General features: G+C 46.1%; 1 protein-coding gene across 2 annotated transcripts in view; it reads right to left on the minus strand.

The window, feature by feature from the left end:
* Positions 1–726: 726 nt before the first annotated feature.
* LOC142573218 (uncharacterized) overlaps positions 727–23,667 on the minus strand; it is a 325,311-nt gene continuing 302,370 nt past the window's right edge. For both annotated transcript variants that reach the window (XM_075682810.1, XM_075682809.1), the window contains exons 33-34: positions 18,486–18,660; positions 727–3,391 (exon numbers count right to left, since the gene is read on the minus strand). In XM_075682810.1, the coding sequence (XP_075538925.1) occupies positions 3,234–3,391; positions 18,486–18,660 (333 nt within the window). In that variant the 3' untranslated portion in view covers positions 727–3,233. The remainder of the gene's footprint in view (positions 3,392–18,485; positions 18,661–23,667) is intronic.

The raw sequence follows: 23,667 nt of genomic DNA on the forward strand, positions 1-23,667 counted from the left end.
CAACTGTGGGTCACTGAACACAGAAGATGAGGTCGTGTCGAACATTGATGATTTAGTACAGATGAACAAAGTCCGCACTTTCATCACTCGGTGCAATGACGTACACAATGAGGTATTGTGCAAAGTGGAAGATGTAGACGCATTCCTAATTGGTCGTGTGTGGTGCAAGCGCCAGAAGAAAATCACCGATTTCTTCAAATAAAGCAGCTTTGAAGTGAGTGAAACATTTTTATTTGAGAGTATGCTTGTCTGCTCACGCATATACTGCCAAGGTACGTCATTTTCATTCCTAGGTTTGTCCACTGGCTTATAATCCCATGTTTTTAATCACAACAATATTTCAAAATAACAAACAATTTTCGGCGGTCTCGTGCGAGTCGTTATATCAAGATTTGACTGTATCTGGCAAAGGTCAATTTTAGGATCGAAACCACAAGTGTTTGGACCCATGCATGGGCGCTGGCCATGACCTTTGTTCAGATTGAACTGACCGGGGTCGAGCTAATGGAAATCTACTATGTTTGTGTTGTTATGTCGAATAATAATCCTTCAGAACAGCAGCTCAATGCTCTACTTGTTAGACCATGAACTACCCAGTAAGCCAAGTTGGCAGGAACGATGTCCACTAATTAAACTACAAATGCCAGATGTTTGCACTAGTGCACAAGTTTACAAACAAGCACACAGCTCTGCATAAGTAAGGTACACACATGTACAAAATGCATGTAAAATATGTAAAATGATTTATTTCAATGTTTGAGGTCCAGGACTAAAATGTACAAAGCGAGGCTGATCACAAAAGAGAACAACTTCAATCTTAGGGACACACATGGCAAAGGAACATATATGTACAAGTAATCAAATTCTAATTAAAGTGATAAACTGCGAGAGCTTACCAGTAACAATGCTATTACAAGGGAGAAAGTGCAATGAGAGCTCACTGATGCACACACCACTAAATCTTTTCTGAAGTCATTCACTAACACCATTTTTTAATATTTATAACAGCATTCAAGGCTGTTACCATGACTGTCTCGATGAACCTCATTCAAATAGTGCACTTCAGACAAAACAATGCAAAAGCGAATGCATATACAGAAAGTGTAAAATGCCCACTATGAGCACAAAATCGAAGCCTATAATGACAATATAATAAATGCAATAAATAAAATAAACTGTGCTACTAGCAGCGAAATAGATGGTGCACTTGTTTATGAAGCAAGAGCCTGACCATTTTGACACTGAAATTACTTCATAAAGAGACTTTACAGAAATCACAGTTGCAAAGCTGGCAGAAAAAGAGCTACATAGTCTTTATTAAAGAAAATAATGATAAGGCTGACATTCCTATAACAAACTACGCTTCATTCCTCACCTGTGCTTTACTGTAATAAGCCACCAGAGTTTTGCACATTCCAAAGGAAAAAAGAAAAAGAAGTTTCATAAAGTCATTAAAATGAGTGATCTACAAAAAATTTGGAAAAAAAATTGTGCATGTAAAATTCAACATTGGAGTAATGGTCTACTTCAAACATTGGCAGCCACATCAAAAATATACAAGTTCAACTAAAAAGCCATTTTGCATTATAAAAGCCTGCACTCACGTAACTGTGCTGACTATGTCATGGTCATGAAATAATGATTGAATGCATCAATGTCTAATGCAAAATGCGACTTAATTTATGAAAATCAGCTGCGTTAGAAAATAACTTTCAATCCGCTATGCTTTCTCGGGCTAGAAGAATGAGCACATTCTCATGACAAACAAATGAGACTTCATAACACTCCGGTGTGCTTACCAAAGGAATCGCACAGTCCAAAAAAAGTGTGGAAAATAACTTCCGTTTTTTTTTTGGCGCAGGCATGCCAGACAACATGAAAGGCTAAGCAGGATAAAGTGTGCACTGAAATTTAAAAAGACAAAAACGAACGCTTCGTCTAGCAATAAAAATATATATCTCTGCAGTTGGACCATTTTTCGTGGAAAAGGCTGCAAACCTTGAACAGGCACACTTAATGTAGGAGCAAAACAGTGAAGTGATGCTGTGTTCTATAAGGCAAGAAAATCCGTGGTCTTAGCAACATATCTTTTTGGACAAATGGCACTATAGATTTTTGGCCAATATTGATAATGGGAAGTAATGACTTGTGACTGTACCCATTCCAGACCGGTCAAGCACCAAGTGATAACGCTAACATAGGCAAATACCTGTGCACTCAAGGGACCAACATGGTGGTCAACAAAGAATTGCAGATTTCACATTATTGCGCCATGTCCTCCTGTACATTGTGTTTGTCTCATTTACCTTTAAACCGACAAGGCCTGCATTGGCATATCTTATGTAAGGCAAGTTTCGTGGAGACAGGCCGTGATGCATATAGAAGTAACTTTTCAAAAGTCACCATTCTGAAACATGGCCTTAGTAATGTGAACCACTAAGCAAAAAATGAACTGAGTGCTTGCATTACCTGGCAGTGTAACAGGATGTCAAGAAAGAATGTCTGCTACGTCGTTAAACTAGCTCCCTCTGGCTCACTTTCATAGAAACAATACCATGGTGTTATCCACACAAGATATTCTAGTAGAAATAAAAGTGCCCACTGCACCTATATCATAGCACTTCCCATCACACATGCTAAGTAAGCAGATCTGTACTGCTTAATCGCATCAAAAAACTGCAGCTGATTTAAACATCAATTCAACTTGCAGCACAATTAAAAGCCTTCAGAAGCAAGCTGGCTGCCTTGATATTTGATGAATGATGTAAGAGCAGCTGTAAAAGAACAGCTACAAGAAGGATCCCTGTGGAATTTGTTTCCAAGCAACCATTCGTTTTTCTTTTTTCGCAGTGCACTGATCCATACGTGGAAACATATCTGCATATGTTACACATAAAACAAGCAGCCAGCTGAACAAATGCTCTGCATGAAGTAATGAGCTCTTCTATTCAGCTGAAATTGTAAAAGATGTTGCTCTTACATTGGCAGCCAATGCTTATAGAAGAATAAAAATTAATGCGAGAAAAAAAAAGGCTCTACTGACAAATGTCAACAGGTAATGATTCCAAAATTAAAATGGTTGACAAGTAATGAGGCAGTCAATGTTGCACCTACTGATCATCCAAGTCGGCAGTGGAAATGAAAGAAAGCTTGCCGCTGAATTGGTCACGCCAACATCGTTGACTGTGTGTATTATGAGTATTTGATGGATGAACCACAGCCAAGGTGCTCTCTCACTCTTGTGGTAGTAGGTCCTGGGCAACAACTGTGGCGATAGTGCCAAGGATTCGGCCCAGCTCGGCTCGCTCAAGGGTTGCAAAGAATTCAGGGGTGAGAAGCTGGTAGACCTCAAGCTTGGACAGCACCACCGGGCTTGTCTGCACTGCACCCTCTGAAAAGAAAGTGTGCGATGGGCATTAATAGGAGAAAAAAAATAAGCTTGCACAGATAGAAAGGAAAAACAAAGTGCGTCGGATGAGAGCACATGAAATCGGTGATGTCGAGCTATTTAGAATAATGGGCTGAGGCAGAAGACAGTGTTGTCCATCACCAAGTTTGAAGCACAATCTGCATGGACAGTGAGGTGCCCGACTTTAAATGGACGCACTCGATCACCCAGGCCTCGTCACGGCGCCGCCAAATAAGCCAGTGCAATCGGGGGTGCGCAAATACTCGAATATCACCGAATCAGATAGTGAACGTTCAAATACTTCTATTTGCGAATTGAACATCTACAATTCGATTTTTCGATATATTTGGTATAGAGACATGCTCAGTGCCACATGTCGCATGTGCCGTGGAGCCCCTCGTGCTTGATGCTAAAGGAGCATCGAGCGCAATGCGGACAGGCCATCATGGCTGACACAGTGGCGGATTTGTGTTACTACGAGCGCTCCCCGATGTTGGCCCGATGCGGGGACCGATACCGCCTCGGCCGGGCCGCGTTTTTAGAACTGCTAGTAGGTAGAGCGGGGCGTGGTACTTTTGACAGAGCTCGACATTTCCGCGCGAGTAAGAGTGGGCGCGAGAGAGAAAATCTGACGGTTTTGGCTCCTTGAATACATGACTTGGCCTAGACACTGCGGAGGTTTCTTAGCGCGCATTGTATTCGTTTGTCCCCAGACATGCCGGCATTGCGGAATGCGGTCGAGTTGGTTTATATGCTCTGCCGCTGGCTGCCCGCGTAGTGAGGCAGTGGGCGCGGACGCCGCTTGGTGATCGCTGTGTCTGACGAGACAATGTTCTGACTGGTGTTGTATAAGTCGCGGGTCGCTTTTTCCGTCGCGGTGATAGATCAGATTTTTTACAAGCACTGCTCCAGGAGGGCACATGTAATCGGCAAACAGAGGCCTCAGGAGAGCACCTGAGGTTATATTAAAGCAGGCGGCGCAGGATCTCCGGGGCACCCAAGCGGTAGCGGGGGGATCAAAGCTAGAAGCCGGACTGGTCCGTGGGTTCGACCTATGCGAGCCCCAACCTATGGACTAGTCCGGCTTCTAGCTTTGATGTCCCTGTTACCGCTTTGGTGTCCTGGAGGCGCCGCCAATAATGCGAAATAATGACATGTTGTTTTCATTAGTAAAAACATGATCGAATAAATATAATTGCCTTCTGTAATGCTTCTGTAATGAAGAAAGAAAATAAAGTTCGAAGTTCAGCACTACCGCGCCCCGCGACTTCTGCCGGCACGCCTAGGGACAAGCGCATACAATACGCGCCAAGAAACTCCTCCGTAGTACCTAAGCAGAGTTGTATTTTCAAGGAGCAAAACTTCCCACACTTCCTCTCTCGCCCCCGCTCTTACTCGCGCATGCGCGCAAACGTCTGTCGTCTCCGCAAGTGCCGCACCCCGCTGTACCTACGAGCAGTTGGAAATACGCGGCCGGGCCCGCCTCTGCCTATACAAGGTTCATCCGGGTTGAAAAGACTGATCGAAATGATAATGCAACACAGACAGAGGGAATGGAAAAAAAAAGCAGTGTGCATTTTGTAAAGTGCAAGATCACTTGTGAAGATCGGGCCGATCAGCCAACAATATGGACGCAGATCGTGTTGAATATGCGGCAACGAACTGCCGCGTCAACAGCCGTCAATCTAACCCGCATGCTTGATCTCGGAACCAATCCCTGATGAGCCCCCGTATGAAAATACAGTTAAAACTCATGATTGAAATCCCTCCACTACGAAATTCTCGTGACAACGAATATGTTCGTATCACCAGCAAACGCCCAAAGGATTAAAGTATAAACCCTATGCAAGCGACCTTGTGCGCAACAGAGAAAATCGATGCAATAGAGATGGCTGTCACGTTCGCTCGTCGCCTACAAGTTGTACCCCATGCGAGTGAGAACTTCTGCGACGTCTCCTCGGTGTTTCCGGTATGAGGGCAGCAAATATGCGTCGTAACTGGTGTGATGCGTGCTTTATTAATTTAAGTTGATGCGCTTTACTCTAAAAAGCAGATAAAATATTTCTGAAGGTCTTGCAGCAGGTTCTTATCCTTGCATGTATAAAAATTCAATCGGTTGCTCGTTCCGTGTGACAATCGGTAGTACTTGAGTGATCCACATCCAGTTCTGGCTTTGCACTATTGGCTAGTCGCTCCTAGCACTTCCGGGCGATGAGCAACGAATTCTATATTTCCAGAACCGAGTGATCGTGCGACAAGGCCTAGCGATCTGTTAAAGTGACGGCCTGTTTTGTCACTTGAAGCCGTCGCTCGTCATCGTCGTGCAGGAAATCGCTCTCGTAGGGGTTTAGCCTTAAATGCATTTCGTACCTTTCGACAATGAAATGTTGCTGTACTACAATCCCGCATCAATGTAATTTGCCGGTACACAACCCCGCAAATTACCTACTGTATTTACTCAAATTTAATGCGCACTTTTTCCCCAATCAAATGGGTCCAACAATTGTGCGCGCGTTAGAATCGAGTACAACCCTAAATCTGTGTTACTATATCGCCATCGGCATTTTAATATGGCTGCCTCGTACACTTTAAGCCTAGCTGTTGTAGCTTCCTCCAGTTTGGAGCAATCATATGCTCGTTATGAGACCAGCTTCGCATGGCACGTCTGGTGGATTGGATTGAATCTAACCGGCAGCTGTGGAATGGCACATTTGGATCCAATCCATATTTTAAGTTGGGAAAATGGCGCTTGCGTTTGGGAACTTCGGTTGTTGCGCTGGCGTTGCTCGACGAGGAAGCAGAGCAAGTGGAGCTGCGAAGCGAGTTTGTAGAAATTTCAGAAAGTGAATTCCGGCGTCGCTTTCATTTCTCGGAACAAATAGTGCATTGGTTGTACAGCGAAATCAACCCCATCATCGGGTGACAGCGAGCCACTGGAATGCTGTTGCTGCCTCTTGAAAAGTGCACCACTGCTCCCGTCGTTTCTTTTTTCTTTCTTTGTTCTCGCTGTGTGCGACACCACCTAGGGACGATGCAGAGAAACTAATAGTTATAAATTGTAATAGTCACACCAACTACTATTTGAAAACGTGTTTAAGCTTGAGAAGAAAAAAATCATTTTTTGATGAAGATTTCATTCATTTGGAAGACAAAAAACATTTCGTTTTATAGTATTCTGCAAGCGGACAACAAACGAGGGAAGTAAAGTTCTAGGGAGTTCACCACTTGCCGATTGGCTGCTCTCTCCATCCCGTTCTCAGAAATTTTGCATACTGCCAATTTGTGATGTTGCAGCAACCGAACAGAATCTATATCGAACAAAGATCTCCGATCGCGCCCCAGTACTACTGTTTAGCAAGTACTTTTTCAGGGCTCCAGCCAACTATGGTTTAATGAGGTTTCACTGCACGAGGCTTTGGTGCATAGAGTAATCGAACTGCAGAGGTGCGCGCACTCAAGAAATCTGTGTGGTTCTGTGCCCGTCAAAAAAGCATGTGTGACAAACTTCCACTAATATTCATCTTATCCCCAACTAATTAGTTTTTGAGAGTGTCAAAAAGAAAAAGAATGGAAATGCATGGACGACAGCGTCCCTCCTATCTGCATTTCTGTGAGCACTAAACGAGAGAGAAACCAGCGGTAGCCCTTTGAGCAATTAGTAATAAGATAGCCATCAGTTTTGTAAGCAAAAGAAGCCGAAACCGCCAGCGGAACAAAACCCAAATCGCCGCCAGCCCACGCACGCGCCAATGCGCGTGCGGTAGTATATAGACGCGCGAGAGCAAACTAGCTCTAAAACAAACCATGAAACGAGAACCAAGAGGGGGAGGCGCGCGTAAATAATTCCCTGTATTCCCACATAGTGGCAGCACATGATAGAAAAGAAAAAGTTAGGAAATTGGCGTGCTTTTTATACCCACAGAGGGCGCCGTAAATATACGGCGTCGACCATTTTTGGACTTGTTCACAGCGACGTATACTTACGTCATTCACCCTCAAAGGGTTAAAGGTCCATTGAACTACTTTATATCTAACTGGAGAGATATATTTGCAGGTCAAATAAGCTATTTCAGAAATACTTTGCCGCAAAAAAGTACTTTAATGCATTCAGCAGAAACGGAGTTATTGACAATCAATCAAACACGCCCTTCTTGGTGCTTCCACTTCTCCTTCAATGCCTTACACCGCAAAGGTTACAGCGGAGAAGGACGTGCCCACAACGCTCCGCCTATTGAAAGTCATTGTGGCGCCCAGTTTAAATTTTATTTTGGCGCCTACGACGCACCAAATGTAAGCCAAACCTGGTTGTCCTCGGCGAGCCGAGTGGCTGCAGTGAGCTTAGCCAGTGGACTCGTCGTGGCACCACGCAGCTGCGGCGCCCTTGTTACACAGCAGACTGCACGCAGCCACATGCAACTGTAGTTCAAATGCCTAGCGTTTGCTCTGTACACGACAGGGCTTAAGTTCAGGCTCGCATTCATGTGTCTGACCGTGATCCGTGGTGCAGACTGGCTTTGTCCTTCACCAGCTTGACCGAAGGATAGCAGCCGCGTACAGTTTGTGAATTTTAAAGCGCTTTCGATAGTCTGCCGAGGCGTCTGACCTAGCGGCCAGGAGTGAGTGCGCACTGGCAAGTGTGCATGTGGTCTGGCCTTAAGTTTCGTGGGGTTTGAGGCTGGTTGAGCATTCAATTCTAGTCTAAATTAGTGAGACCCGACGGCTACGACACCGACAAGCAGAGTGGCGAAAGTTTAACTCCTACGCAGGTGGCCATGGCTGAGCATGAACAGACGATAGCCGGCTTCTTCTGAAAGTATGCAACTACAGTGAACTCTCACTTGAGTGAACTTCAAGGGACCGAAGGAAATAGTTCAATTAACTGAAGGTTCACTAAACTGAATATTCACTAGACCAACATAAAACATGGCATACAGAGTCAAAAGTGCAATTCATGGAGCAAAAGACATGGCATCCATAGTGTTAGAAATGTGTGAAATGCAATTTGTACATGTCAACAAGTACAAGTTTCATAATAGTTATAATGCAGCCTTTCTCACTTAGAAAAAAAAAATCTGTAATCTTTTTCTGCACTTGTACTTTTAAAGCACAAAAAGTAATACAACTGTCCAAAGAGTCAATGTTTTTGTACACTTCTTCTGGCACAGCTCGCTGTTGAGACACAAAGTATCTCAACTTTCCAATGTACCCTGCAACCTCAGCTAGAGTTATGGGGCTTGAAACTGGCTCGGCAGTTGCCTCTTCTTCGTCACACGCTTCTTCTTCAAGACGAACCCTGGAAACAATCTCCAGATCCGTCTGTCCAGCACAGGTAATCAGTGCACTGTCACACTGTGCATAGTCTTCAAACGAAGTATTGCTATCGACCTCCAACTGATGACAGATCTCTGTCCACATCGCGGAGTCTATCCTCTGAGCGAGTTCGTTAAACTGAAAAATTGACTGTTCCAAAATCCGTTTAAGTGAAAGATTTTTGGATAGAGTCTATAAGAAAACGGCCGGGGATTCTTAAAAAGTTCGTTATTCTGAAATATTCGATAAACTGACGTTCGTACAACTGAGAGTTTACTGTATTACCGAAATTCGAAACCAGTTTTCGCTCACTTCAGCCTGTTTATTAGTTGCCAATAAATATACACAGTAACAGTAAGAAGAAGCACTATGATCCAAACACCCTTTTTGACTGATGTCATCTGTTGGCCAATAGCAGTCGCATATGGGAATCTGCTATATTACAAAACACAGCGTCCAGAAAAGAGTGAGCAGCAGGCTTCTGTTGAAAAGAGAGCATTTGAGAGAAAGGTGACTTCGCACTTGGCTTGCCAGCGCCATGTGCCGTGCATGACTGCAAAACTTGGCCGAGATATTCGCAGCAGCATATGCTATCCGCGGACTATGTTCATTCCACAAGCCTGAGGGGTGGTTTGAGACCCCTTTAAACTTGCAAAAAAATGGTTCCTCGGCCCGCTGAACTGTTATGAGGCCACATAAGCGTTAAAATTTTAGTAAAACAGCCACAACAGTGCCTCAAGCATGTGTAACACTCAGCTTTTAGCACCTGACACAACAGCCTTTACAGTAGCCACCTTCTATTCCAATGTGATGGTCTTTAATTTGCTTCTGCTTTCCACTTGGCTCACTCATATTGTAGTGAAACCGGTGGGGCAGCGACGCGGTAGGAGGGAACAGCTAGCACACTGCAATGCAAATGAACTCCATCGTGTTCAAGCAGCACATGGCACACAGCACAGTGTGCTGGCTAAGCAACCGGGGCTGTATCCTCGGGCGACCTCCATGTCTTTCGGAGATAGCTTTACTTTAGTGCTTTTGCGAACCTGTCGAGTATATGGCTACAAAGCTTCGCACAGCACCAGTAACAATGTCGGCCTATATGTGGATGCGTTTCATCCTATCTGATCCGCCTCTCTCGTGGCCCCACTGTGTGAGAGTGCAGGCTTGGCTTGGCCGGCTCACGGCCTCCAAGATCACACCAACGCAATACAGTAGAACCCCGCTGTTACGTTCCTCACTGCTGCGTTTTCCCGGCTGCTACGTCGCTTTCATCCGGTCCCGGCATAGCTGCCATAGGATCCAATGTATAAGGAACCCCGGTGTTACGTAGTAGCTGTGAAAACGTTACCGCATGATGCGTCGCAACCCGAACCCGCCTGGGCTAAAGTAGGCAACGCGCTCCAAGCGCCGTTTTGACCGGGCTTGGCAATAGAACTGGCTGCAAGAAGCCGCATGCCAGTTCGAGAGGCCGCCACTAGGTGGCCATTTGTGAAAAATGCTCTCACTATTATCACTGTGATTATGGTCACCGCATGGTTTGTTGGACGCGTCGACTCACGGAGGAAGAAAACTCAGGAGAGGCCCTGACGTCACTCTTTGTGAAGCTATAGCTAAAGGGAAGCAGGAAGTTGGCGTTGCTCATGGCGTTGCTCCGCCTATCGGGCCAGCTCTCCTCTCTTGTTTACATTTCTCGTGAAACCACGCCGTGTTGCGCGCAACCGGGTTGCTCGGACGCGCGCGCTCCGCAGCAATACTAAACAATCGTTAGCACATTAGCATGATTACGCCAAAGAGGGCAAAATTTCCCGCGGATATTCCTTCGTCCGTTGCCATCGCCGTGGCGCGGTGACGACGAGGAGCACGAGCCGCATGATGCCGGGGAGTTGCCAAATCCTAGCTTTGGAGAAGCCGTCACGGCTCTGGACCTCCTCCGCAGGTACGTCGCACCTCACAGCGACGCTGACAGCAATGCGGCCTTCCAGGCTACTGAGAAACGTGTGGTGATTTCTAGCGAGCGAAAGAAACGTCAAGCCACCCATTTAGACTTTCTTTAAGTTCTAAGCGCACTCTGCGGAAATAAATTGTCTATAGTTGAAGCTGCACTTTTTCATTCATTTTCGTAGCTTTCCTCACTGTTGTGTTTTCCCTGCTGTTACGTTTTTTTTTCCTCGGTCCGGTGAAAAACGTATGAACGGGGTTCCACTGTATTGGTGGTCAAGCCTAGCTACGCCAGACAGCGTGGCCTGCCACAGTGAGATAGAGAAATGGAGGCACTTGTATTTTGCATGCTGCACGCAAACAGCACGCTCAATGTGTGGTGCAGCGCAGCTAGGCTAGCTGGGCATGGCCTCCGAGATGTCAGAAGGCTGTGCCTAGCTTTGCTGCAGTAACGTGCCGCAGCAAGAAGTGCGATAAGAGAGAAGTGCTGCATGTGTGTGGCTAGGCATGGTGGTGAGAAAGACTGGTGGTGAGAAAGACCAGCGCTGCTCAATAGTGTATTTGACGTAGGAATAAAAAAATAAATACAAAAGAAACTGCTGATTTAAACCGTCCCTGACAATTACTACATTACAGTAAAACCTCGTTAAACCGTACCCGCTTAAACAGTAGTTTCGTTTTAAAAGTAGTAAAGTCAAATCCCCGACTCAATGGCCATTGAACATAATGTGTTTCGTATCCGCATAAACCGTACCAGCTTACTGCGTACGCATCGGTTAAAACGTAGCGTTTGAACTTTTCGTCGCGCAAACACGGCGCTGCGCCGTCTCCATCGGGCGGCCCGGCAGAACAACACGCCTCAGAGATCGGAACAACGGCCTCCAAGCGCCCTGTGCGTTTGCGCGTGAAGCCACATCAACATCAACATCATTTCGACGCGGTGCCAGAGAGCGCTATGGCGTCGTGCAAGCGAGGACTCGCGTCGTTCCGAAGCTTGGATAAAAAAGACGCCGGGTGCTCAGAACAGAACAAAAATTAGACATCGTCCGTGCTATCGAACGTGACACGAAGAAGTCGGCGCTGACACGCAACAGGGATCTGCTGTTGACTGCAGTGTGTGGCATTTGGAATGCGAAGAAGTTGCTCGGCAGCGCTGCTGCGACCGCGAAGACATGTCGGCTACGAGGTTCGACTTTTCGCCATCGTTGCCTCTGTTGTTGCCGAAGTGTCGACTAGCGACAGTGACGAGGACGACACGGAAAGCGATAGCACGGGCGATTCAGGCCCGACAGTGGCATAAGCTGCGCGTTGCGTCAGCCTCATGAATGCAATCGTCGCGACGACAATAGGGGCGCGATAACGTAACTCTATTCCAAATGAAAATTATTCCAAACTCCGGCACCTGTAATGAAAAAGGTGCCCCCGGAACTTCTGCAGCACTACTGCGCACGTGCACGGTGAATACGTAATGCCAACGAGGAATCTGCCATGCGAGTGTTTGCCGAGAAGAGGGGGCTGGCTGAAAAGCTGGCACACAGCTTCAGTAAGTTTGAGGCCGCTGTCGTCGGCGTGCTAGGCCGCCGCGGCATCAAGCGAAAATAACGCTTTTGTCGCGCGAAGTGAATAAATACTGCATGTTTTTTCCCCTTTCATCGCACTTTCTATGAGTTCCGTTTTCGACAGGTAAGTGGGCGATCTCATGCTATTCGGTTAAACAGTACTACCGTTTAGTACGTACCCTTCCCGAGCTCCGGCCAACTACGGTTTAACGAGGTTTCACTGTACTATTGCAAGCGTTCAGAATGTTCCTGACATTTCCAGGTTTTCTCAGTTGCCAAACAGTCCGAATTCATGTGAATATTTGCACACTTTATAGCAGCACCAATCTAACAGCACATAAATGTGCTTTGCAAGCTGCTGGAGAAGTAAACCACAATACAGTGAAACCTCGTTAAACCGTACCTGCTTAAACAGTAGTTTCGGTTTAAAAGTAGTAAAGTCAATTCCCCGACTCAGCGGCCATTGAACATAATGTGTTTTGTATCCACATAAACTGTACCAGCTTATTGCGTATGCATCGGCTAAAACGTAGCGTTTCCACTTTTCATCGCGCAAACATGGCGGTGCGTCGTCTCCATCGGGGCGGCCCGGCAGAACAACAAGCCTCAGAGATCGGAACAACGGCCGCCAAGCGCCCTCTGCGTTTGCGCGTGAAGCCACATCAACATCATTTCGACGCCGTGCCAGAGAGCATCAGAGTGTCATGGCGTCGTGCAAGCGAGGACTCGCGTTGTTCCAAAGCTCGGATAAAAAAGACGCCGGGTGCTCAGAACAGAACAAAAATTAGACATTGTCTGTACTATCGAACGTGACAAGAAGTCGGCGCTGGCACGCGACAGGGATCTGCTGTCGACTACAGTGTGTGGCATTTGGAATGCAAAGAAGTTGCTCGGCAGCGCTGCTGCGACCGCGAAGACATGTCGGCTACGAGGTTTGACTTTTCGTCATCGTTGCCTGTGTTGTTGCCGAAGTGTCGACTAGCGACAGTGATGAGGATGACACGGAAAGCGACAGAACGGTCGATTCAGGCCCGACAGTGGCATAAGCTGCGCGTTACATCAGCCTCATGAATGCAATCGTCGAGACGAGAACAGGGGTGCGATAACGTAACTCTATTCCAAATGAAAAGTATTCCAAACTCCGGCACCCGGCAATGAAAAAGGCGGCCCCAGAACTTCTGCAGCACTGCTGCGCACGTGCACGGAGAATATGTAACGCCAACGAGGAATCTGCCATGAGAGTGTTTGCCGAGAAGAGGGGGCTGGCTGAAAAGCTGGCACGCAGCTTCAGCAAGTTTGATGCCGCTGTCGTTGTGCTAGGCCACCGCGGTGGCATCAAACAAAAATAACAATTTTGTCGCGTGAAGTGAATAAATACTGCATGTCTTCTTCCCCTTTCATCGCACTCTCTCTTAGTTCCGTTTTCAACAGGTAAGTGGGCGATCTCATGCTATTTCAGTTAAACAGTACTACCGTTTAGTACGTATTTTTCCGAGCTCCGGCCAACTACGGTTTAACGAGGTTTCACTGTATTATTTTTTTTCTCTAGATTCGTGTTTTTCAGGATGTCTACCAACTGACATTTCCAAAGTTTTCCAGGTTTTCCCCGAGTACCGTTGCAAAATTCCCTGAGTGACGCAGAGCTATGTTTTATGTCAAGATGGGCTGAAACCACGTTGCCCGATGCTGTCACTCTCTAGTAAGTATGTGAAAAAACTTTTGAAAAACAAACTACTTGATCCAGCTTAATGCTAAGGAGTAGTGTTTACTTTATTCAAAAAGAGAATAAAAGGGAGGGGTTAGTAATGTGCACAGCAAATAAAATGTATTAAGAAAAATTGCAAATCGAGTCGGACATTCTCAAATACGAATAAAAAGATGCATAAAAAAGCAAATATTTTCGAATATGAGCTATTTCTATGAACTGATAGCAACAAGCTCAGTGGTATGAGGCCAAAACTTTGTCACAATTGAGATTCTCTCTCAACAGCTTGTAAGTCAATCTCAACTGTCCTGACATACTCTCAGCCTGCGCACGAAGCCTCAGTGTTGTGTTTCACTGCTTTAAAGAGTCTATTTTTGTTTGGATGAGGGCCACCTGCATCTTGGCATCAGCCAACACTTTGTTTTTTGAGCTCAAGCTCTTTCAAAAGGGCAGCAGCTCGCTTCCTTTCCCGTTCATTCCTCAATGCGTTGGTCCTTTCTGTTCTCGTCCTCCTTTCGCTGCTCCTTTGCCCCATGGACCATTTGAAGCATTTTTTTGGTCAGTTGTACAGTCAACGTCCAATTTGTCGAACTCCCTAAGGGCCAACAAAAGCATCTGAAAAATCGGCCAATTGGGAAAAAATGCATGTCTTTTACTGCCCTTAAGGACTCGAACCGCCACAGGCACATTAAAAAAAGGTAAAAGAAAAAAAATTAAATTATGGGTTTTTACGTGCCAAAACCACTTTCTGATTATGAGGCAAGCCGTAGCGAAGGACTCCGGAAATTTTGACAACCTGGGGTTCTTTAACAAGAACCTAAATCTAAGTACACGAGTGTTTTCGAATTTCGCCTCCATCGAAATGCCACCGCCGTGGCCGGGATTCGATCCCACGACCTTATGCTGAGCAGCCCAACACCATAGCCACTGAGCAACCACGGCAGGTTCTGAAAAAGCTCTGAAGGCCTGTCAGTACAGGTATTAGTCATATCGGTGCTCGCACTGTGACAGGAGATACCGGGTGCATGCGTGTACAATTAAGGAATACACACTGTGTCCAGTGGCAATAGCCCCTTCCCACGCTTGTTATGCTTCATAGCAATGCTTTTGCATATGCTTAACGAAGTAACATTTCTGTACAGAGGTGAAGCTGACTTTCAGGAACCGGCATTATAAAACGCACAGTTTTTTCCGAGCTTCAAAGCCAATCATGAGGACCGCAAATGCGGAGTCGGTGCCACTGCTGACAGCGGCGAATTCTTTCAATTAAAAACACTGCACCCAACAGCAAGAAGCTTAAGGGGGGACGCGGGTCTTGAAAGGGCAAAAAATCACAAAAAAGTCGATTTTCGGAAAAGTGTATTTTCGCTACGTTTATACATTCAAGAATCCCTCCGCGAAATCTAGAAGCTAAATTTAATCGGAAAATAATAAAAAATCGCGCTTAAAGGGGCCAGGGTGAACGCGAAATCAGCAAAATTTGGTCAAAAATGTTCAAACTTCGCGCCGTCACCATTTGCGAACGCGGTGGCCGATGGCCGCCATCTTGCGCTTGTTTTGAAGCTGTTTTCTTTGTGCGCATTTTGCACCAGTTCAAAATGGCGTCGGCGAAGAGAAACCGACGCTATCGCGTCATTTCTGGAGGATGCGTCCGTGGCGCCGATTGGCCAAAGCGCGCACACCCCCCGCGCGCCTCGCTCCTATTGGTCCGGTGCTCGTCGGCGCGCGCGCTCGACCGCTCTCGCGTCTCGCTACGTTTGTTTATCTCTGGTTTCATCGCGCCGCTGTCAGCGTTTGTTCAGCCGCTTGCTTCGCGACGTTTGATAAGATGCTCATTTCGCTGCCCGGATGGCTGGAAAAGATTGTCGATTCAAGGCTACTACGCGTCAAGCGGCTGTGGAATGCGCGACGGAAGGCGGCTAGGCCTGTGATACTCGCGGAGTTGCCGGTTGCTGGTCTGCCTGGACATTCTACCGGATCGAGTGCCGAGCTGCAAACTGGCACGTCTAACGTCAACACTTCGTCCGCCCAGGCCACGCGTGTTGGCACAGATCGTGCAGGCACCGTTTCCTTCACGACTGAAGAAAGTAGCGAGCGCGCAGCGAGCGCCGGAAAACGTCCGGAGCGCCGGACCTTCGAAGTGCTAACTCCAGCAAAAAGCGAGAACCTCTTTGAGCGCAAGGAAGCTCGCCAAAAAGCGGCAAAAAGATGGGATGTATCCAGATTATGCCCCTGGTGAATTTCCTTAAGATTTTATTGGTATGTTCTCAATAAAAATGTTGCAGAATGTTTTTCCTTGATTTCTCAAAACAACAATTCCGACAGACTTCCAATTTTGGAGGTAAAATAGCTTCTGTCCTATTTCAGCTATCAACTTAATTTTTTTTTTGCCAGAAAGATAAATGTATGCAGTTAGCAATATGCACCTTTTAAAAGTAGCACTCTTCTCAAAAAGTTTTTGAAATGGGTCACATGCTTGACATGTCAAGATGGCATTTTTTTCTCACAACTTTGATGAGCTCTAACTCTTACTCAGATTAGCCTAGAACATTGAATAATACCTTGTGGCACTCCCTGAACATTCTAGATAGTCTTTATACTAAAATTACCGTGTTAGGGTTTTCTGTTTAGATGCTAATCTTCCTCCAAACAAAGGACTCAGCTTATACAATGCATTTAGAGTATATCAGAAACTACTTATCCTGTGGCGAAACTAATTATATTTTTAGAATCTGCATATTAAGATACACAAAGTGTGAAAATTTCGTTCAGATCTGTCCACAAATAAAAAAGTTGTATTTCAAGTGTAGCCTCCCCCCTTAATAGCGAATGTAGAAGCAGCTAGGCCTAGCGTTGCCGCAGTGGTGGCTATGGCTGCCAGCGGATCTGCGTGCGAGAGCGCCAGTGTGAGGTGGTGAGGTAATCAAAGCGGCAGCGGTGATGGCGTTGATTAATGCTGTTTTGGACCAGAGGTCCCGGAAAAAAACTCGGGAAAATCGGACGACGAAGGGTTCTTGTGTCCGAAATCTCAGACGTTCTGATACACTGACTATATGGGGTAAGTGGTAGTACCGCGAAGCTGCCCGAAAAGTCGGTCGTTCACTGTACACTGGCAATTCCTCCAGCCGACGACAGGGCGTCAAAGACAATTCGTTACGATTCCTGTCTGTTACTCGAGCCAGCATTACCACGACTTTCGTTCCTTTTCAATAATATTACAGCTAATTTTCCCTGATAGAAGCACAAATTCCCCAATTTTTGCCTGAGTTTTTCCAGACTACTCAATATCCCTGAGAATTCCCAGTTTTCCTGGTTGGTAGACACCATTTTTGAGCTGCTCATTATTTCTTTACACTTTTGCAACTCTTCTTCATGTTTGAAAAATCAGTCATCTACTGACTTGTTTGTGTTTCGTACGGAATTTTTTTTTTCATAAGCCTTCACTGACGAGATGCCACTTACCGTATTTAGTCGCATAATGATGGCATCCCTGAATTTTGACGTCAAAATATGATTTTTTAAGTTTCCCGTGTAATGACCGCACCCCGAACTTGCCGCAGCGATATGTCGTGTGCCAAGTCTAGCTAATAATGACTGCACTTACCATCTGTCGAATTCTACGAGAACAACTCTTCAAGACAAGCGGTCTGCACGCACCAAACATTCTCAAGTAGATGCCTCATTTCATTACTTTCATCACTTTCGGCACTTCCATGACAAAAAGAGGTACAACCAAACTTGCCTTTATTATGGGTAGGCTTTATAATGGTTGTGGTCAACAAAAACAAAAAAGGCGCCTTTCGATTCTTTTCATCTGCACTCCTGGGCATGCAACAAATCGCGCACGGCCATGATAGTAGCCACGTTTGCACTGATATGTTAAAAGTGTACCCTATTCATACGCCGGCGCTTGTAACACAGCTAAGATATTCATCCACCCTTAGCAGAAACGTGCCGTATTAGGATGGTAGTGAAGAGAGATGCCGCAGTTTCCGCAGCACACTGGCCATGAGTTTCTATGTCACTGGCAGCTAAGCGTGCCCATCTGTTTCTGTCCCCTCAAAGTGGACAAGGCTACGTTATTGCCGCAAACTTCCCGATATTAACTATATTATTCATCACTGATGCGGAAGAAACTGTTTCAATGCACGTAATGTACTCACGAGAAGAAAAAAAAATCACATTCGGCGCGTTCGGCTTGCTCCGCCGGCAGCCATTGTTGTTTCGGTGACCCGCATCCCGCAGCAAACGCGGGATGAAAAAAATTTTGTTTTTCTTTTCACGGGAAATTTAACCCGTGTAATGATAGCACCCCCGAATTTGTGTAAATTTTTCTGACAATAAAGTGCGATCATTATGCGAGTAAATACGGTACTAGATATGTTCAAGAAAAATGTGACGCAATTTTTATGGCTGAAACGCAGAAAAAATAACAGAATTCGCAATTCACAAAGTTTTCTTCTACAATTAATAATTCATTAAATTGGATTCAGCATATTTCTTTCTGGGTCTGCCTTCTTCAGGCTTATGTGGTTTGGAAAGCATGCAAACAAACTCTTCTTACCTGTTCGCAGTGGGCAGCATTGCACCCCACAGCTGACAGTGGTTTGTGCATCCTCATCTGTCTGCGACGTGGCATCGTGCAGACTTATGGGTGCTGCCAATGATTCCTTCGGCTCAGATGATGACGAACAAGCAGTCTCAGCTTCATCCTCCATCATGGTGGCCAGGTCGTCTTCCTGGAAGACACACACAGAGCAAAGCTTTTCAATAGACTTCTGCAAAGATTCAATTTAATATTATGCATTTAGGTATTGAGAAGTCAATATTCAGAACTTTCTTGCCATTTGAAACAAGGAAACATAAACTTGAAAATTTTCACCATCAACAATACTGATGCGCAAGTGGTATGGCCAATGGCACAGCTTGGCGCCAAGACAAGTGAAAGACAAAATTTGTTTACAGTCACAAACCGATTTTTGGATCTGCTCAATTAGTCAAATGCCCCCCCAGCATTAGTGCTGTCTCTAAGGAACCAATATATGCAACGGTGACTGAAATTTTGGATGCACAGTGTCTCGCTAAGTTTTTGGATTTGGCACAGTGTCTCGCTAAGTATATCACCTGGCAAATCGCATGCATTTTTAATTGTTTATTTCGAATGGTGTCGGACGTAAATGGATATACTGTACTCCACCACCCCAGACCATGTGCGCTCTGTTGGCAAGTAGGGAGCTTTCCCACAACATCCTCGAAGATAGCGGTGGCGCAATGGGAGTTCCCGACTGCTGAGCACTGTAGCTGCACACATCGATCGCGCCAAGGGCGCCATTTGAACGTAGTGGCATACGCAAGTGGCAGCTTGACTAATTCAACAACGTCAACAACGCATTGCATTTGCTTCACTGACTCATCCTCGGTGCCACACTCTGCACCTGCTGCGCCTCGCGAGGACTGCCGGTTTGCATCCACAAAGACGCGTGACAGCACGAGCTCACTGGGCTCACTCATAGACGCCTTGGAACATCCCACTTAATACGTTGGTATTGACAGCGTTTCAAAATGCTTCGATAGACGGATGTGGAGATTGCAGTAGAAGTAGCGGCCAAACGAAGACTCTGCCGAGGTTGATCCTGCAAGCACTGATGTTGCTCCTCTCCCGACTTCAACTGGGACTGTAGCTGCTTTGGCCCTTTTACACCGCTGCTGCAGCGCAATGGAGCAGGCTACACTGCTGTGGTACTTTCAAGCAAATAAATAAATACTTTATGTGAAGCTTCAAGTGACTATTTACTGTGCCACTATTGGGGTGCAATCGGGTATCGTTGTCCGGAGCTTGCGTTCAGTTGCGCCGCACGTGACTGGCCTATGTCGCACCGACTTCACGAGGCGGACGAAGTTGGCGCGGCCTAGGCTAATTGCGTGCGGCACAAGCGACCGCGCACTCCTGGCTGACGAAGTCAGCACGGCCTAAGCCAACTGCGCGTGGCACAGCCAAACGCGTGCCCCAAACAATGACCCCTGATTGTGCCTTTGGTTCATTGACTGATTTACAGAAGTATTTGATGAGTTTTTTTTTTTGCTATTTTCTATATTGAATTCTGGCTATATGGAACTTTTTCACAATCACTGCGCTGTTTGATGTATCAAGGTTTGACTGTAGTACCAGACCAACCTTCTACTACTTAGCTGATTAGTTCAACTTTGTTTGGCCCTACAATGACAAAACATTTGTGTACCGTGCAACGAGATGTTCAATTTTACAGTAAATGCTTGACTTCGTGACACTAGATGTCATTCCTATCAGCAACTTGAAGCTCCTTGCCTGCTTTACTGATACCCGCCAGCTTTAAGGTATGAAAAATACTACAGTAGAAGCCCAAAACCATAACATTTTCATTAAAAACTGAAAATTGTTTAGTACTCAAGATGTACACTGTTTACTAAAATACCTCACAGCATTTGCTCATTAAGAACATTGTAAACAGGCACACTCCTCTATACTAACAGCTAGAATGATCTGTGTGACAGATGGAAAAATTAGTGAAACTTTTCAAGTAACAGTTGTCAAAAATCCAGCTGCCATTATACGTGAGTTTAGTCGAGTGGCTGGCACTGCTGTGGGTATATGTCAGAGAATCCAGAATCCTAGTGCGTAGCATCTCTTAGAAGTCTCGTCGGTGCTGTAAATGTCTGATAGTGCATAGAGTCTTTCGGGAAATCTGTGGGGTTGGCCAACATCCACGCAGAAGTGCCCTTATTATCTGCAGAAGCGGTTTCACCACACGAAACTTTCCTGATGATGCTGTGGCAAGACTTGAACCTGTTCAGCCAACCTATGCTCGCTACCTAGCACTTTCTGCCACACAATATCTGTACTAAGGGCGATTTTCTTGGCCTGCGACGCCACAAACCATCTGTACACTGCCTTGTGTAGGGCCTCGTGCACTGGCTGAGTTGTTTCTTGCACTTTGCTGACGTCCCTGAAGCTAGCACTTTGGCTACAACATCCTTAGTCTTCAATGCTGTTGAACGAGAACTCGCCAGCATTTCAAATTCTTCAGTGATGGTCGATTTCTTTCTTGCCAGCTTCAGCCTATGCGTTACTCAAGCCTTCTCTTTTAGGGACAAAAACTTTGCTTCTTTGTTGGCTGGGACAGGCTTCTCCAGGTACTGTTTCGGCATTAAAGTGGAAAGTTAGGCGAGTTGGTATCCAGTCATAATGGGAACAGCGCGAACATGACGACGATGGAACGGAAGGACAAAGGACGAGCGCTGACTCACAACTACCTTTATTGAAACACACACTGCATTAAACAGCCTGCGATCGCACATTCTCAGCAGGAATTTATGCACTTAGATAGCTCGATATGGTAACAGATGCCCTTATACACGTGGCCCGGTTGTGCGTTCCTCGATTGACCATGTGATTGCTTGTGTCACTTACAGTCGCCGACCGATTTTCTGGACTCCAAAAATTCGGACATGCCCGATTATTCGGTCAGCTACGCGGCACCGCCACTCCCCCCATAGACCATAATGTATAACAACTGCCGAAAGTTCGGACATGTTGCAACCTCTCGTCTGATTTTTCGGACACTCCTTGAGCCAACTCGATCGAGAGCATCATGCACCGACTATGACCGGCGCATAGTTCGACTTGCTGAACGCCATTTTTGTTTTGAACAGAGCCTCCTTGCTGCCCTACGAAGTGGCGCTACTGGAAATCTCCGCTCATCATCGTTTCTGCCTGGTTCGATAGAGTGGCTCTACAGCAGTTCCAGTTTTAGCTTAGTAAGCCATGTCAAGACAATCCAGCAGCTGATTAGTTTCTTCGCGCACCACGCTGCGAGCAGGCTACGTTTTTCGTTTGTGCGACTAGTGTCGGCACGGTGGTGTTTGCTTTGAGTGCTGTGTCGAGAGGTTTCGGTGATCCAACGCGGCGTGTGGAAACATCGCATCAAGTGTCCAATGGCGCCGACAGTACCCGCGCTGACTTCGCTGGGGAATGCCGGCAAGCGGGTGCCGGGAGGCCTAAGATTTGTCGCCTTCTGATGTGCTCCCTACTGACGTGGAAAATGTTCTGCCGAGACCTGCGCAGTGGTTGCATTGCGATTCCGGACACCGTCTCATTTGACAGTTTCACAGGTGCTGACACTGCTGTACTGACATGCGCAGAACTCGACGACGGCAAGATCATTCGTCAGGTTTCTGCTGCACCGCCGGACGATGACTCCGAGTCGTAAGATGACGCATGATGTGCTACGCTGCCGTCGCATGCGGAGCGTGCACAAACAGCGACTGTGCTTTCAGCCACCTATAGTGACCGTACGACCCTCTCCGAGATTCAGGCTTATCTGACTGCGCGTAAACGGAACAGCATGCAACGGCACATTCACGATTTCTTCAAGCCTACTGCCGAGCCCGAATAAGCGCGTGGAAATAAATGATTTCATTTTCTTTTTCTTAATCTGCTTTTTCGGTCACCTGTTTATTCGGACATTTCCGCAGTCCCCGTGAGGTCCGAATAAACGGTCGGCGACTGTATATACCTGATGTGTGTTTCAGTAAACGTAGTTGTGAGTCAGCGCTCGTCCTGTGTCCTTTCACTCCAACGTCATCTTGTTCGCGCTGTTCCCATTATGATTGTTTTGGCAGCTTTGGGAGCCAATGACTAACTGGCAATGCAATCGTTCATTGCCAAGTGCGCGTTGCACAAATGCCTTGTCGCACCCTACCGGAATTTGACATTGCTCGCAACCGCAACTTCGTATAATCAGCAATCACTGTTGAACACCGGAGCCATTCTCATATAACATTAAAGAAAATGAACAATGAGAAATACTATAAAAATAAGTATTGCGTGTATGTTGCTTGTATGCGCACCCTTTCACTGTAATCCAAAATGCTTCCTCGACGCACCGATGCTCCTCCACCAGAGTGCATTGCATCACCACCAGTATCGCGGGCCCTCAAGTTGGTGCTACCGTATTTACTCGCACAATGATCGCACTTTTTTGTCAAAAAAATTTACGCAAATCCAGGGGTGCGATCATTACGCGAGTGAAATTTCCCACGAAACTAAACATTTTCTTTTTTCATCCCGCATTTGCTGCGGTATGACAAGCAAGCGGCTGCCACTGTCAGTGCGGGACACCAAAACAAAAATGGCGGCGGGCAGAGCAAACCGAACGCGATTATTTTTCTTCTCGTGAGTACATTATGCGCATTGAAACAGCTTCTTCCGTATCATTAATGAATAATATTGTTAATATCGGCAAGCTTGCAACAATAACATAGCAATATCACTTTGAGAAACAAGAGATGGGCGCACTTAGCTGCCAGTGACATAGAAACACATGGTGGGCATGCTATCCTAATACGGCATGTTTCCGCTAAGGGTGGACGAACATCTTAGCTGCATTACAAGCGCCGGCATATGAATAGGATACACTTTTAACGTATCAGTGTAAACATGGCCACTATTGTTGCCACTCGCGATTTGTTGCGTGCTCACGAGGGCAGAGGAGAAGAGTTGAAAGGCGTCCTTATGTTGTTGTTGTTATTGACCAAAACCATTATGAACCATTATGAAGCGTACAAATAATAAAGCCGAGGGAAGTTTGGTTGTAGCTTTCTTTTTATGGAAGTGCAGAAGGTGATGAAAGGAATGAAATGGGGCATCTGCTTAAGAATGTTGGGTGCGTGCAGACCGCTTGGTCATTCGCGTAGCATTCGACAGATGG

This window comes from Dermacentor variabilis, chromosome 2, assembly GCF_050947875.1.
Source record: "Dermacentor variabilis isolate Ectoservices chromosome 2, ASM5094787v1, whole genome shotgun sequence".
Taxonomy (NCBI): Eukaryota; Metazoa; Arthropoda; class Arachnida; order Ixodida; family Ixodidae; genus Dermacentor; species Dermacentor variabilis.